At 45.4% G+C, this 12,660-nt stretch overlaps 1 protein-coding gene across 8 annotated transcripts in view; it reads right to left on the reverse strand.

The window, feature by feature from the left end:
- Positions 1-12,660, reverse strand: part of COBL (cordon-bleu WH2 repeat protein) — a 270,191-nt gene that overhangs the window by 156,319 nt on the left and 101,212 nt on the right. For all 8 annotated transcript variants that reach the window (XM_061198313.1, XM_061198310.1, XM_061198308.1 and 5 more), the window contains exons 3-5: positions 12,292-12,502; positions 10,221-10,449; positions 3,133-3,230 (exon numbers count right to left, since the gene is read on the reverse strand). In XM_061198313.1, coding sequence (XP_061054296.1) covers positions 3,133-3,230; positions 10,221-10,449; positions 12,292-12,502 — 538 coding nt within the window. The remainder of the gene's footprint in view (positions 1-3,132; positions 3,231-10,220; positions 10,450-12,291; positions 12,503-12,660) is intronic.

Here is a 12,660-nt window from a genome sequence, read left to right on the forward strand (position 1 = left end):
TGTCTCCATTCTTAGTATTTTGTTCTCAGACATGTGTAGACTATCTGGCATCATAAGATTTTAGAAATCATTTAAAAAATGATTTACTCAGGACTTCCCTGGTGGTCTGCCAGGGAAGGAATCCACCTGCCAATGCAGGGGACATGGGTTCGAGCCCTGGTCTGGGATGATCCCACATGCCATGGAGCAACTAAGCCCGCGAGCCACAACTACTGAGTCTGCGTGTCACAACTACTGAAGCCCGCGCGCCTAGAGCCCGTGCTCCGCAACAAGAGAAGCCACCGCAGTGAGAAGCCCGCGCGCCGCAACAGAGAGCAGCCCCCGCTCACCGCAATTGGAGAAAGCCCGCACGCAGCAACGAAGACCCAACGCAGCCAAAAACAAATAAATAAATAAATAAATTTATAAAAATTTTAAAAATAAAAAATAATTTACTCCAAACCCTCCTGCTATTAATGAAGAAAACCTGAGACCCAGGCTTGCCAGGCAGTGTACAGCGTGTGGACGGTGAGAGCCACGGCTCTGAAAGACAGGCGGGTCCGAATTCTGGCAACACAAGCCCTGGGATTTGCTCAGAGGGTGCAGCCTGGGCTTCTTCACCTGTAAAATGGGGTTGATAATGCCTCTCTCACCAGCTTTATAGATGATTAAAGGAGGGTGCATTTAGCACAGCATCTCAAACAATAAAAACAGAGAGAAACAAGGAAGGAAAAGGTTAATGCCCAAAACAACAAATAAACCAGTAAGGTTACGACTGTATAAGGGCAGTTGAGCGCAAAATAAAATAAAATAAAATAAATGAGAGGGAAAGATGAGGTGTACGAGAAAGGAAAAACAGTTCTAGCCAGTCTAAGACCGAAGAAAGATGGGGTACGGCAGAGGGAAAGCCCCTGGGACCCACAGACCAGGCTTCCTCACCATCTGTGGCATTTTCACAGGTGTTTCAGACTCTCACGGAGAATGCTGCCAAACCATCACACACATTAGGCTCTTATTCTGCTTAAAACAAAGGCATTTCTAGATTTTCTACTGACTTCGCTGGCAGTTTCATGTCTCAAAATCAGGAAGATACAAGAAGAAGGGCTCTTGAGATCTTGGTGTGAGGAAAGGGTAGATTTTCTGTGAATTAGAATTGTGAGAACCAAAGAGGCCAGCGGTGCCTGCAGTCCCAGCAAACTGACCTCAAAGTGTCAGGAGCCATATTACTCAGCCAACAAAAAGAATGAAATCATGCCATTTGCAGCAACATGGATGGACCTAGAGATTATCATACTAAGTGAAGTAAGTCAGACAAAGACAAATATCATATGATATCACTTATATGTGGCATCTAAAGTATGATACAAATGAACTAATCTACGAAACAGAAACAGACTCAGACATAGAGAACAGACTTGTGGTTGCCAAGGGGTGGGGGAAGGATGCAGTGGGAGTTTGGGATTAGCAGATGCAAACTATTATATATAGGATGGGTAAATAACAAGGTCCTACTGTATAGCACAGAGAACTCTATTCAATATCCTGTGATAAACCATAATGGAAAAGAATATGAAACAGAATATATGTATATATAACTGAGTCACTTTGGTGTACAGCAGAAATTAACACAACACTGTAAATCAACTATACTTCAATAAAATTTTTTTTAAAAGATGACAGGAACCAGAAACCCAACATTAATAGAGTGAAGGGAAATTCAAATGTGAAACTGAATCTGTAATTTCAAGTAATTCTGGCAGGAAAGGAAAGGATGGGGGAGGAGGGAAGAGGAGGGGGACAGGATAGTGGGGTGAGGGCACAGAAGATCTTAAGCAGAGACACACACGGAGCAGAGATTTTCAAAGGACACATGGAAACAGGGGGAAACACACACAATCAGTAATAAGACAGAGAATCAAGAATCCACAATCAAAGCATCAGGCAGTCAAGAGCAATGCACCGGAGTCTGGCAGAAACTCCTGAGGACAGGGACCACTCACTAGTTCAGGTGATGGCTTCTCTCTGGGCTGCCAGCTTCCACCCAGCCTGCACACTGACCTCTCACCTCTGAACCGCAAGCTGACCTGGGATCTAACCCCAGGACCCTGAGCAAGTTTATTTCTTTGGGCCCCAGCATCCTCATCAGGAACATGGGGTGGATGGTAATTCTGACCCCATGGGCTCCGGAAGGTCAGGACACGTGCAGGCTGGTGCACAGATGCAAGGGCCATGCGATGGGCAGAGAGGGCTCTGGACCAACATGCGTCCACCCTACTCACGCCTCCTCTAACGCTCCGTGGATGGCGGACACTTCCAAACCCAGCTGGCGGATTAAAGACTAACGTTCCCCACAATGGTTCTGTGTTTTTTAGTGCCATCTACTAGTTAAGAGAAAATACTTGACCCAGCAAAATAAACCTTTTTAAACCAACACAATAGGGCTCACAAGCATTTTCCTTTCTTGGTAGCTAGAAGGCATGTATAGCTTGAGAATTTCAAAGATGATTTTAAATGTGTTCATTTTTACTCGCTGTACTATGACTTTATAACACTGTACCCAAATTACGGTTTCAGAACTTATTAACTAAGACCAACCAGATCGATAAAATTAACTTATTCAGCATGTCCCCATTTCGTATGGGGAGGAGCAGGCAACGTCTAAAATTTACTGGCAAATGGACCCACTCAACAACTGATGTTCTTCTCCACAAAGCGGCCCCTGGGCAGCTCCTTGAGGCTGCACCAGGTCGTACAAGTTCTGAAGATCTGGTTCATTTGTCAGGATATTGGGTATTCATATAAACTTAACCGTACCATGCATTCACTTATCCATCCATCCAGAGGTTGTTTACTGAGCTTCAGCCTCCTTCCAGGACTGTGCAGGTACCAGCAGAGAGGGTGCATGGCTTCACGTTCTGCTGGTGAATTAAACACCATCACCCAAGACCACTGTTTTAGGAACCAAGTGTGGGATATGAGAGGCATTTGTGCATACTGACATGACACACACCCTACTCCCTGAAGGAGTGAGGACTCCCACGTGTATTTAGACAAATTCCAAGATAGGCTGAGGACAAACATCTCAAGAAACTATTTGTACAGAATGCAGAATCATATGTCAATTTGATTGATATTTGATACTGAATCAATTACCTTACTATCGCTTCTTTTATTAACTTTGAAAAATCCCAGAATTTTCTTCTTCTCTTTATCTGTCTCACCGTAGCCAAGTGATGATTTTCTAAAGGTTTCTGGGGAAAAAAAAAAAAGTACTAAGTTATTTTTCAGCATATGAAACATTAGATTAAACACTTTAAAAATATCAGCAAATGCTTTTTTTACTCTAGTCTTAAACTTTAGTTCTTAGAAGAGAGCAAAACCATCAACTATTTCTCTCAAAGCATTTGAGTCACCTCAAAGCCTCCAGCTGGGTTTATGAAATCTCTAAAAGTTCTTATAATCTTTAGTATTGTAAAAACAAAACAAAACAAAACAAAAAAACCCCGAATAAATCCAGAAGTTCTAGGGCAGTATTGTGCAACAAAAAATAAAGGGACTATATACCTAATTTTGCATTTTCCAACAGCTGCACCAAAAAGAACCAGGTGAAATTAATTTTAATAATGTTTTATTTAACCCAATAGATCTAAAATATTAGTATTCCATCACATAATCCACATGAAATGATTAATGAGGTGTTTTCCATTCGTTTTGGTACTAAGCCTTCAAAATGCAGTGTGCACATCACAGCACAACTCAGCTTGCACTGGCCACATGCCTCGTGCCTGACGGCCATGCCTGGTTTGTGACCATCAGACCGGACAGCACAGCTCTCAGGACTGCGACATCTGTGCTAAACATCTGCTTTAAGAATTATGAGGGTGGCGGTAAAAACATAAACTACATCAACGGCTTCCTGGCTTGAGGAGCCCACTCATTTCCAGAGTGTGGAGTAACAGCGATGGTTTACCCAGGGACATCTGAAATAACCAAGTCGGCTGCTCCATGACCCATGTCCCCAGATTTTTCTTCCTCTACCTCAAACAGGATGTTTTCCTTTTTCATTACATTCTCTAGGGGACCTGTTTTTTCTTCTATTGTTTTTTTTACTCTTGACTTCTAAATCCTCAATCTTCTCCATTTCCTGGAGTTTTTTCTTCAGCGGGATTTTCGAGCTAGAATGGATGCTCTGGAGTTCCAGATGGCGCACCAAAGCCCAGACCAGTCAGGCTGCTGGCGACACAGCCAAGGGCCATGGTGTCCAGGGCAAGGCAGAACGGGCGGCAGCAGCATCCCTGGGACCTTGGGCCACACCAGATGCCCACATGGGAGACTCTGGGGATGGGGCCCAGCACTCCCCACTCAACAAGCACCCCCCCACCCTGGGATGCTTAAGCTGTGGGACCACACTTGAGAGCCAGCGGAGCAGAGCTTAAGGACGCCGTTGTGCGGGCGTACTGGGCCTCAGTTTCCCCATCTGCAGATTGAGGATGACTCAGATGACCAAGCCTGGCACCCTCAGTGCCACAACCATTGTGACCATTATTCATTGATCGATGACACTCCGGAGGCCACTCCTGGCCTTTGTCATCCACTCATCCTGTTCTTCTCTTCCAAGGCACACAGATACGGCCAGAGGAAAAGATGTTTAGGTGTTGCTGAAGGACTGAAAAATTAATTTCCCCACACCGCTGCCAACTGCTGGACCGCCAAACCACTGGTGGAAAAATGTGGACTGGATTTTACAAACTCTGCCACCAAGATACCAACCCAAACCAGGTAAATATCGGTGAACTTCTCATCTGCTAACCAAGAATTTCATATTCCAACTCGAGAAGGCAGACGTGGAAGTCAGAGCCTTTGTGACATGCATTAACATAATACTGTCCTCCCAGTGAAGCAAAAACCAAGCCCCTGAATCCCTGCATTCTGTCAGTGGCAAAGGCTCCGGTTTTAGTCCCAGGAACCAGGCCTCTCAGCTTCATGCAGGTGGCTCCAGCCGGGCCAATCAGCGGTCCCCATATCACACGACATCCAAACCAGCGAGGGGACGGGCTTCAGAGGTGAGGCATGCATCCCCCCGGAAACACACGTGCACGTAGGATTCACAGTTAATTACACCAAAACCCTCTGTTAGGCCCACAGCCTGTAGCAAAATATTCTGTGCTGCAGAGTAAAGCTATATGTGGAGAGCAGTATGCACCAACATGTATGTTTGTACCTCTGATGTTTCTAGAATTGACTGCTATGGGACACAGATGTAGAAAGTGCAGGATATGACAGTGCCTGAGAGATGAGGGAGAGAGAACACGTCACTGGCACACAGGCTGTTATGCCAGCCACACAACGGTGAGACTGGATCAGAAATTCAGCCTCTCATTTCTCTTCCTGGACAGGGGGAGTGGCTGGTCACCAGCCCCAGGACTGAGGCTCGGGCTCGGGGCACAGAGCCGCCCCACGGGGACCGAGAGGCCACAGCCCACAGCTGCCCGGCTCTGAGCTGGGCCCCAACCAGACAGTCTAATCTCAAAGGTGAGGCTTGGAGATTCTGGACTGATGGGGCCTCCTGTGAGGTTTGCGACTGGCAGGCACTGCGGAAGGATGGGCTGGAGGGCAGAGCAAGAGCTCTTGGTTTTCCTGACAGTGTTCCCATCAGCCAAGACCCCCAAGGTGCCCCGCCTGGTTCGCAGCCAGGCCTGGAGAAAATACGCAAGTTAAGACCTAGAAGCCATGGTTCTAAATGGATGGCAATTTGAGTGTGGAGTTTATTTTGTTTCAATTTACTCTCATTTACTAAGACTTAGATATGAATAAAAACGTAGGGGAGGTTGTGTCTCATCCGTTTGGAAGTTTCAAAGTGATTTGGAAGGTGATGCGGATGAGCTGAGGGGTGTGGACGGATGGAGGATGCCGCAGGGGCCCTTGAGGACTGGCTCATTGAAAACGTCCACTTTTCCGGATGCAGAAATGGAGCAAGCCGTCGGGGGCCAGATCAGGGTCACCAAGCTTGTAAATGCAAGAGAGGAACTGGGTCTGCATCGCAGGGAAATGTGCACATTTGTAAGTGACCGTCCCCATCATGGGGGTCGTAAAAGAATAGTCAAAATAGCTCTGATTCACCTTCCCCGCTGCCCTCAGCCTTATAATATCCCCAAATCAGATCACTCAGAACTGATCAAGCCTTCATATATATGAGTTTTCTGCTCAAACCAACTATCTATTCATGGTGCTTCTTTTTCTAATTGAAGTATAGCTGATTTATAACGTTGTGTTAGTTTCAGTTAGCTAGCTAGATTGATAGATATATAGATAGAGTGATATATTCTTTCTCAGATTCTTTTCCATTATAGGTTATTACAAGATATTGAGTATAGTTCCCTGTGCTATACAGCAGGTCATCTATTTTATATATAGTAGTATGTGTATCTGTTAGTCCCAAACTCCTAATTTATCCCTCCCCCCTTCCCCTTTGGTAACCTTGAGTTTGTTTTCTATGTCTGTGAGTCTGTTTCTGTTTTGTAAATAAGTTCAATTGTATCATTTTTTTTTTAAATTCCACAAAAAATGATATATCACATGGTATTTGTCTTTGACTTACTTCACTTAGTATGATAATCTCTAGGTCCATCCATGTTGCTACAAATGGCATTATTTCATTCCTTTTTATGGCTGAGTAATATTCCTTTGTATATATGTACCTCATCTTTACCCATTCGTCTGTCAATGGACACTTAGGTTGCTTCTGTGTCTTAGCTGTTCCAAATAGTGCTGCTATAAACATAGGGGTGGATGTATCTTCTCAAATTAGAGTTTTCTCCAGATATATGCCTAGGAGTGGGATTGCTGGATCATATGGTAATTCTATTTTTAGCTTTTTAAGGGACCCCCCATACTGTTCTCTATAGTGGCTGCACCAATCCCACCGATAGTGTAAGAGGGTTCCTTTTTCTCTACATTCTCTCCAGCATTTGTTGTTATTTGCAGACTTTTTAATGATGACCATTCTGACTGGTGTGGGGTGGTACCTCATCATAGTTTTGATAGGCATTTCATAGGCATTTCTCTACTAATTAGTGATATTGAGCATCTTTTCATGTGCCTGTTGGCCATCTGTATGTCTTCTTTGGAGAAGTGTCTATGGTGCTTCTTAAAAGAGAGTTCCTCTCTTTGTAGCATCCATCTGCCCTGTATGACGGAGGAGGTAACAGGTGAGGAATATGAAGGGAGGCCACTGTCAGACACGACACGTGGACCGTGGCTCCAGAACAAAGCCCAGGTTTTCTGCATTATTTTTCTTTCTAGAAACAGAGTCTAATGTTAAACACTTTACCAAACATGGACAGAAATTTCTATAAAATCCAAACACTCACTGGGATTTTAATCACCCTCTTGGAGTGTGTGTGTGTGTTATGTGTGTGTGTGTAGTCCAAAAGATTTATATAAGTCCCAATACATATGTGTGTGCATACATGCCTATGTACATATGTGCATGCATATGTATGTATGTATTATACATAATACATACATATATACAAAATTTATAAGAAATGAATGCAAAATTTGGACCAGTCATTTACATACTTGTCTATGACAGAAAAGGTCAGATTTCACAATCCACACTGCCCCAGATTCTGCAGCAGGCAGGATGGACCCTGAGGGCAGGTAAGCACAGGTGAGAAGGGCACGGGGCCTCTCCTGCATGGACCACTTCTGCTCTGCCCTGAAGTTCTGTGTTCAGAAAGGGCCGTTTTCTACAATCAGCTCCCTCACTGCTCACCAATCAGAACCACAGAACGAACCCTCGCCCAAGGGACGTTCTTCTCTTAGTCAACCAGGGAGTCAAGAAACCAAGCCACAACCTCAGTTCAGCCTGGCCAGACGCCCCCAGAGGTGCTGCCCTGCATCCCCTCAGGTCACCCCGTGCATTGTCCTAGCCCAGAGCCATGCAAGGTGCAGCTGGCGGGGCAGCGCTGGGCTCACGGTACCTCGGCAGCTCAGGGAAGGCTCCGACTGTGTTTTGGTCAGAAGAACTGGAAAAGGCAGGCAACAGAGAGTGAAGACAGGCTTCTTGACCCACGGCAGCACCTGACAAGGCCCTGGCCCCGTGTCAGCCTGGGCTGAGGCTGCTGCGTCCCGCAGGAGAAGGCCAAGTGCAAAGAAGGCCTGCATCCCTGGCCTGGATCCCCTAGAATCCCGCAGCTGTCTGGCTGCTAAGCGCCATCCTGGAAGCAGGTGGCAGCAAAGCCTTCTGCTTTCTCCAGCTGCCGCCGCCAGGAATTCCAGAACAGGGCGGGCCTCTGCCTACAACACATCTCCTGCCAGTGGCCTTTACCCTTCCCCAGGCAGCTGCCAGCTGGGAGGGGGCGCAACCCAAGAGGGGCAAAGAAGAGAGCTCCTCACGGACAGAAATGTTCTCTTCTCTACTCAAATGTCTGACTGTCAGTAGGATGGGATGGAGGCGTTTGGCAAGGATGATAATCAAATATTTCACAGCCCACATGGCACATTATGGTCCAGATGAAAAGGATGTCGGCCACAGGCAGAGCACATCCTCGCCATGCCAGGTGATGCTCCTTTATTTGTCTGGGGAGGCTGCCGGGGTCCCAGGGCGAGGGTCCCCAGGAGGGTGCCCGAGGCAGTGCAGAGGAGGACTCAGGGGCTGGGGGACAGCTATTTCTCCGCGTGCAACAGCATGTCCTGCCCTGCGCGGGGATCAGAGGAGGGAGCTCCAGACTTAGGGCAGTTTCCGCTCTCTCCGCCTCACCCGTGTCCCCAGAAGACCACACATGGGCTTGCTGGGCCCACTCCTTAATGCAGAGACTGGTTACCTATGCTTTTCCCAGGTATTAGATTCTACAGCTACCTTTCAAGATATTCTGAGTGATTAGCACATAACAGAAATACTTGTTTGCAGAAGACTTTTCCTTTCATATGCTTAGATGTGGGGCAATTTTTCTTTTCTTGTCCTTCCTTCTCTTTTTCTGTCTTGCCAAATGAAAGCTCTGTTTCCAAAGATTCCCAGAAACCAAATTTAAATAGGGCTGATATAACGAGACAGACACACCGGCAACATCCAGGCCCATGCAGCAGGTGCTGAGAATCATCTTCTCTGTGTTTTAAAAAGATACTGGATAAAATACAAGATGCATTACTCTCAAATGCCAGAACACTTTTTTCTGAAGGAATAAATAGTCTATGATCTTATACATGATTGAGCTAAATCCCTTTCTTGAATGTCAAATGAGACCCAGGGTCCAGAACTTTCAGGAGGAGATCTGGGGGAAGGGGAGGTTCCACTATGACCATTACAGTTTGGTAATAAGAAAATATAGATTTTTTTAATTGGGAAAAATTTTTAAAAACTGTAGAAAAACATGAAAACTTGAATATGTGTGTATTTTAAAAGCCCAACCTGGTCAATATTTGTGAAATAAAAGCCAATGGATATCAAGTGAGCTCATTAAAATAGACACTTTTGTGAAGTCCATTTTAATAATTCTAAAGTCAAGGAATATTAACAATAATTTTTTTTTTTTTTTTTTTTTGGTCTCACAGTTGTTCAAATACAGTCAGCCCCTGTGTCAATCAGGGAAATCTGCGTACACAACAGTCTTTGTACCAACATTGGCCTCAAGCTGTCACTCAAGCCAGAGCCTCTTACTAACTGTGATCTCAGGCTGGTACCACATTCACGGGAGGAGAAGGATGGAGAGGAAGCATCATGTCTTGTCTCCAGGGACTGAACTGCATTTGGGCAGGTTTAGGGAATAGCTAACTGCATTTTGCCACTGGTTTCGATTACGAGCAACATTTGAGACTTGGGAGTATTTAATGGCAACTGAAAAGGAAATCCAGGAGAATACGGTTCACACGTGGCTTCTGAGAAGTTCTTTTAGAGCAGAAGCTCCAGTATTCTCCCCTTTCCCCTTTTTACGTATCTCAGGGAAGCTCCAGTATTCTCCCCTTTCCCCTTTTTACGTATCTCATGGAAGCTCCAGTATTCTCCCCTTTCCCCTTTTTACGTATCTCATGGAAGCTCACAGGAGACAAGGGGTAACGAGCATGCGCACGACTGGGGGAAAGAGGTACAACTACAGTCCATGTATTTTATTTCCCGCCCACTCCCGTTCTGGTTTGGACAGAATCGGAGAGGCCTGCAAACGCCCATCCCCAGCGCTCTGCGCTACGACGCACGCGCGGAGAGCCAGCGGCGCCGCGTCGGAGACCCCGGGCGGCCTCACCTCTCTTGTTGTCCCAGGCGTAGAGCTCCTTTATCCCCAGCTCGTTCAGGGACTTGGAGAGCTCCAGCTCCTCGCCGGCCACGTTGTCCCTGAGGAGCACCACGTGCTCCGGGCTGACGTCGCACTTGGCGCAGATGACGGGGAGGACGCTGTGCAGGGGCACCTCGGGGCTCACGCGCACCACCGCCTTCTGCGTGCGCAGGTAGTTCACCACCAGGCGCACCGTCTTCTGGAAGACACGGCGGGCAGAATTCCGTGAGCGCATCTTCCCACGGCTGGGTTTATACTACAATGGAGCAGGGCACGAGTTTGTGTGGACCGGGTCTTTCTTCCAAAATTCAGTGGGTCGTGGGGGAAAAGGCACACTGAACAGGAACAGCAAATGCCTGGAAAAATAAATTTACCTTCCAAACTCTTTTGCTAATGAACAAACTGCCACCAACATGGGGAAATGGACAGCAGTGAGGGTCTCAATTTGGAATCTAATATACACACGGTCTTTCGAGGATTCTAAACAGACCTGAACACAAGGCACTAATACATTTTTTAAAGGGAAGTGGTTTGGAACTCTTGTGAACAATCCAATTTAAAGGAAAAAGAAAAACCTCACAAAACAAGACATCAAATTTTTGTTTAAGAAGCCAGAATACCCACATAAATATATTAATATCTAGTATCATATATTTATATGAATATTGACATATATACACTACACACATATGCATTTTAAGCTAGAAAAATATAACATACACTAGACATGCAAATATAATAGGCATATAATAATAGACATCATAATCAGAAAAAAAAAAACCAATCAATTTGACTAAAGCTGATTATACATGTCTACAGATAAAGTGACCCATCAAAAATGTAATAGGCTGAAGTTTCATGCAGTCAACTTCTGTTTGGTCTTTACTGATCACCCACATTGTTCTAAGATCCTGGGGAGTGGACACAGTAAATGTGTATTGAATTAAAAAAAACTGACTGAGATTTATCTCACCCCTTTCCAGTCTGAGTGCCAGGGTTTGATGAATTTTAGGAGGAAAAATGGAACCATGGCTCTTTTCCATGCTTCTTAAACTGGAGTCATATATAAACCTCACCTGCCCCTGGGATTTGCAGCTGGGGTTCAAGACGGCAAGAAAAGCCACAGAATATAAAAAGGGTTTATTTCCTTAAACAGTGATTTTAATTGAAGAATTAGGGAAAACTCAAAGTGTAGATAGCACCCATTAAAAGTTACTAACCACCCACACCTAGAGGACATGACCCGTTGGCCAAACTACCATGTTTAAAAATAGGGAAATTTAGTAGGTATTACAATAATCTAAAAGAATGAAATAGCATTGCTTTCAACTGGAGAGGAAAGATCCACAACAAAGCCTTATTAAAAAGTACAATAAGCTGCTGGAGTTACCTTTAATCAATACTCAAAAGCCTGGAATCTATGCATAAAATAGTATCCAAATTGCAATGAGTATTTCTGACATTAGTATTTCAAAAGGGAACCCCTTTCTGCTTCCTCTCTCTAGGAAGACGTTTACATCGTCTACATATTCCAACCTCTGCCGTGGATAGGAAGGCCTCCAGAACTCAGCTAGAACCTTCAGGACTAGTCCAAGAGGGTAGACATTGGCTACCTGTGGTTATTTCAATGAAAATTAAGAAATGAAAAGTTGTTTTTCGACCACACTAGCTGCATTTCACATGCTCAGCAGCTACACGTAATCAGTGGCTGTCACCTTGCCGAGGGCAGAATTATAGACCATTTCCATCTTTGCAGAAAAGTTCTGGTGGATGGCTCTGCTCTAGACTGGTTCCTCTTCTTTGGTATCTAAAGGAGCAATGCTACACAACAAACATTATTCAATGCGGTGAACTTCGGTCTCCTAAAGTAAACTCCGTTTAGGGTCTAACTTAGCCCACCACGCAAGTGGAAACCTCAACCGCAGCGTGCGTTACTTATACAGCAGGGCCTCCGCCGGCCCCTCCTCAGCACCTCCAGCAGCCTGGGTCACAGGCAACTGCGTATGGCCTTCTATGACAAAGGGTCCCTCGTGCTACTGACCTCAGGCACCTTAGCGGGGCCAGCCTTAACCTTCGCTTCAGGAACTTTTTCTTTCAGAAATACGGTATGCGCATTCAGGGTCCCAACCAAAGTATTTGGCTTAAAATTCAAAGGCTGTTGAGTTTCTGAAGACCAGATCTCCAAGGCATGGTTGGACGGATTCAGGTGATTCTGAAGGCAAAGTTCAACCAGTAGGTCCATCATCGCGTGGCTGAAAGAGAGAAACAAATCACGGTCATGGGGAATGTTTGCACTCTCCCTTCTGCTAGCTGAGTGGGTTAAGACAAATGAACCAGTCGGTGAATAAGCAAATTGGCCATCCCTACGAAGAAAGAAAACAGCTTCTCATTAATTCCTCAAGCATGACTG

The sequence above is a fragment of the Eubalaena glacialis genome, chromosome 8, assembly GCF_028564815.1.
Source record: "Eubalaena glacialis isolate mEubGla1 chromosome 8, mEubGla1.1.hap2.+ XY, whole genome shotgun sequence".
In the NCBI taxonomy this organism is placed as follows: domain Eukaryota; kingdom Metazoa; phylum Chordata; class Mammalia; order Artiodactyla; family Balaenidae; genus Eubalaena; species Eubalaena glacialis.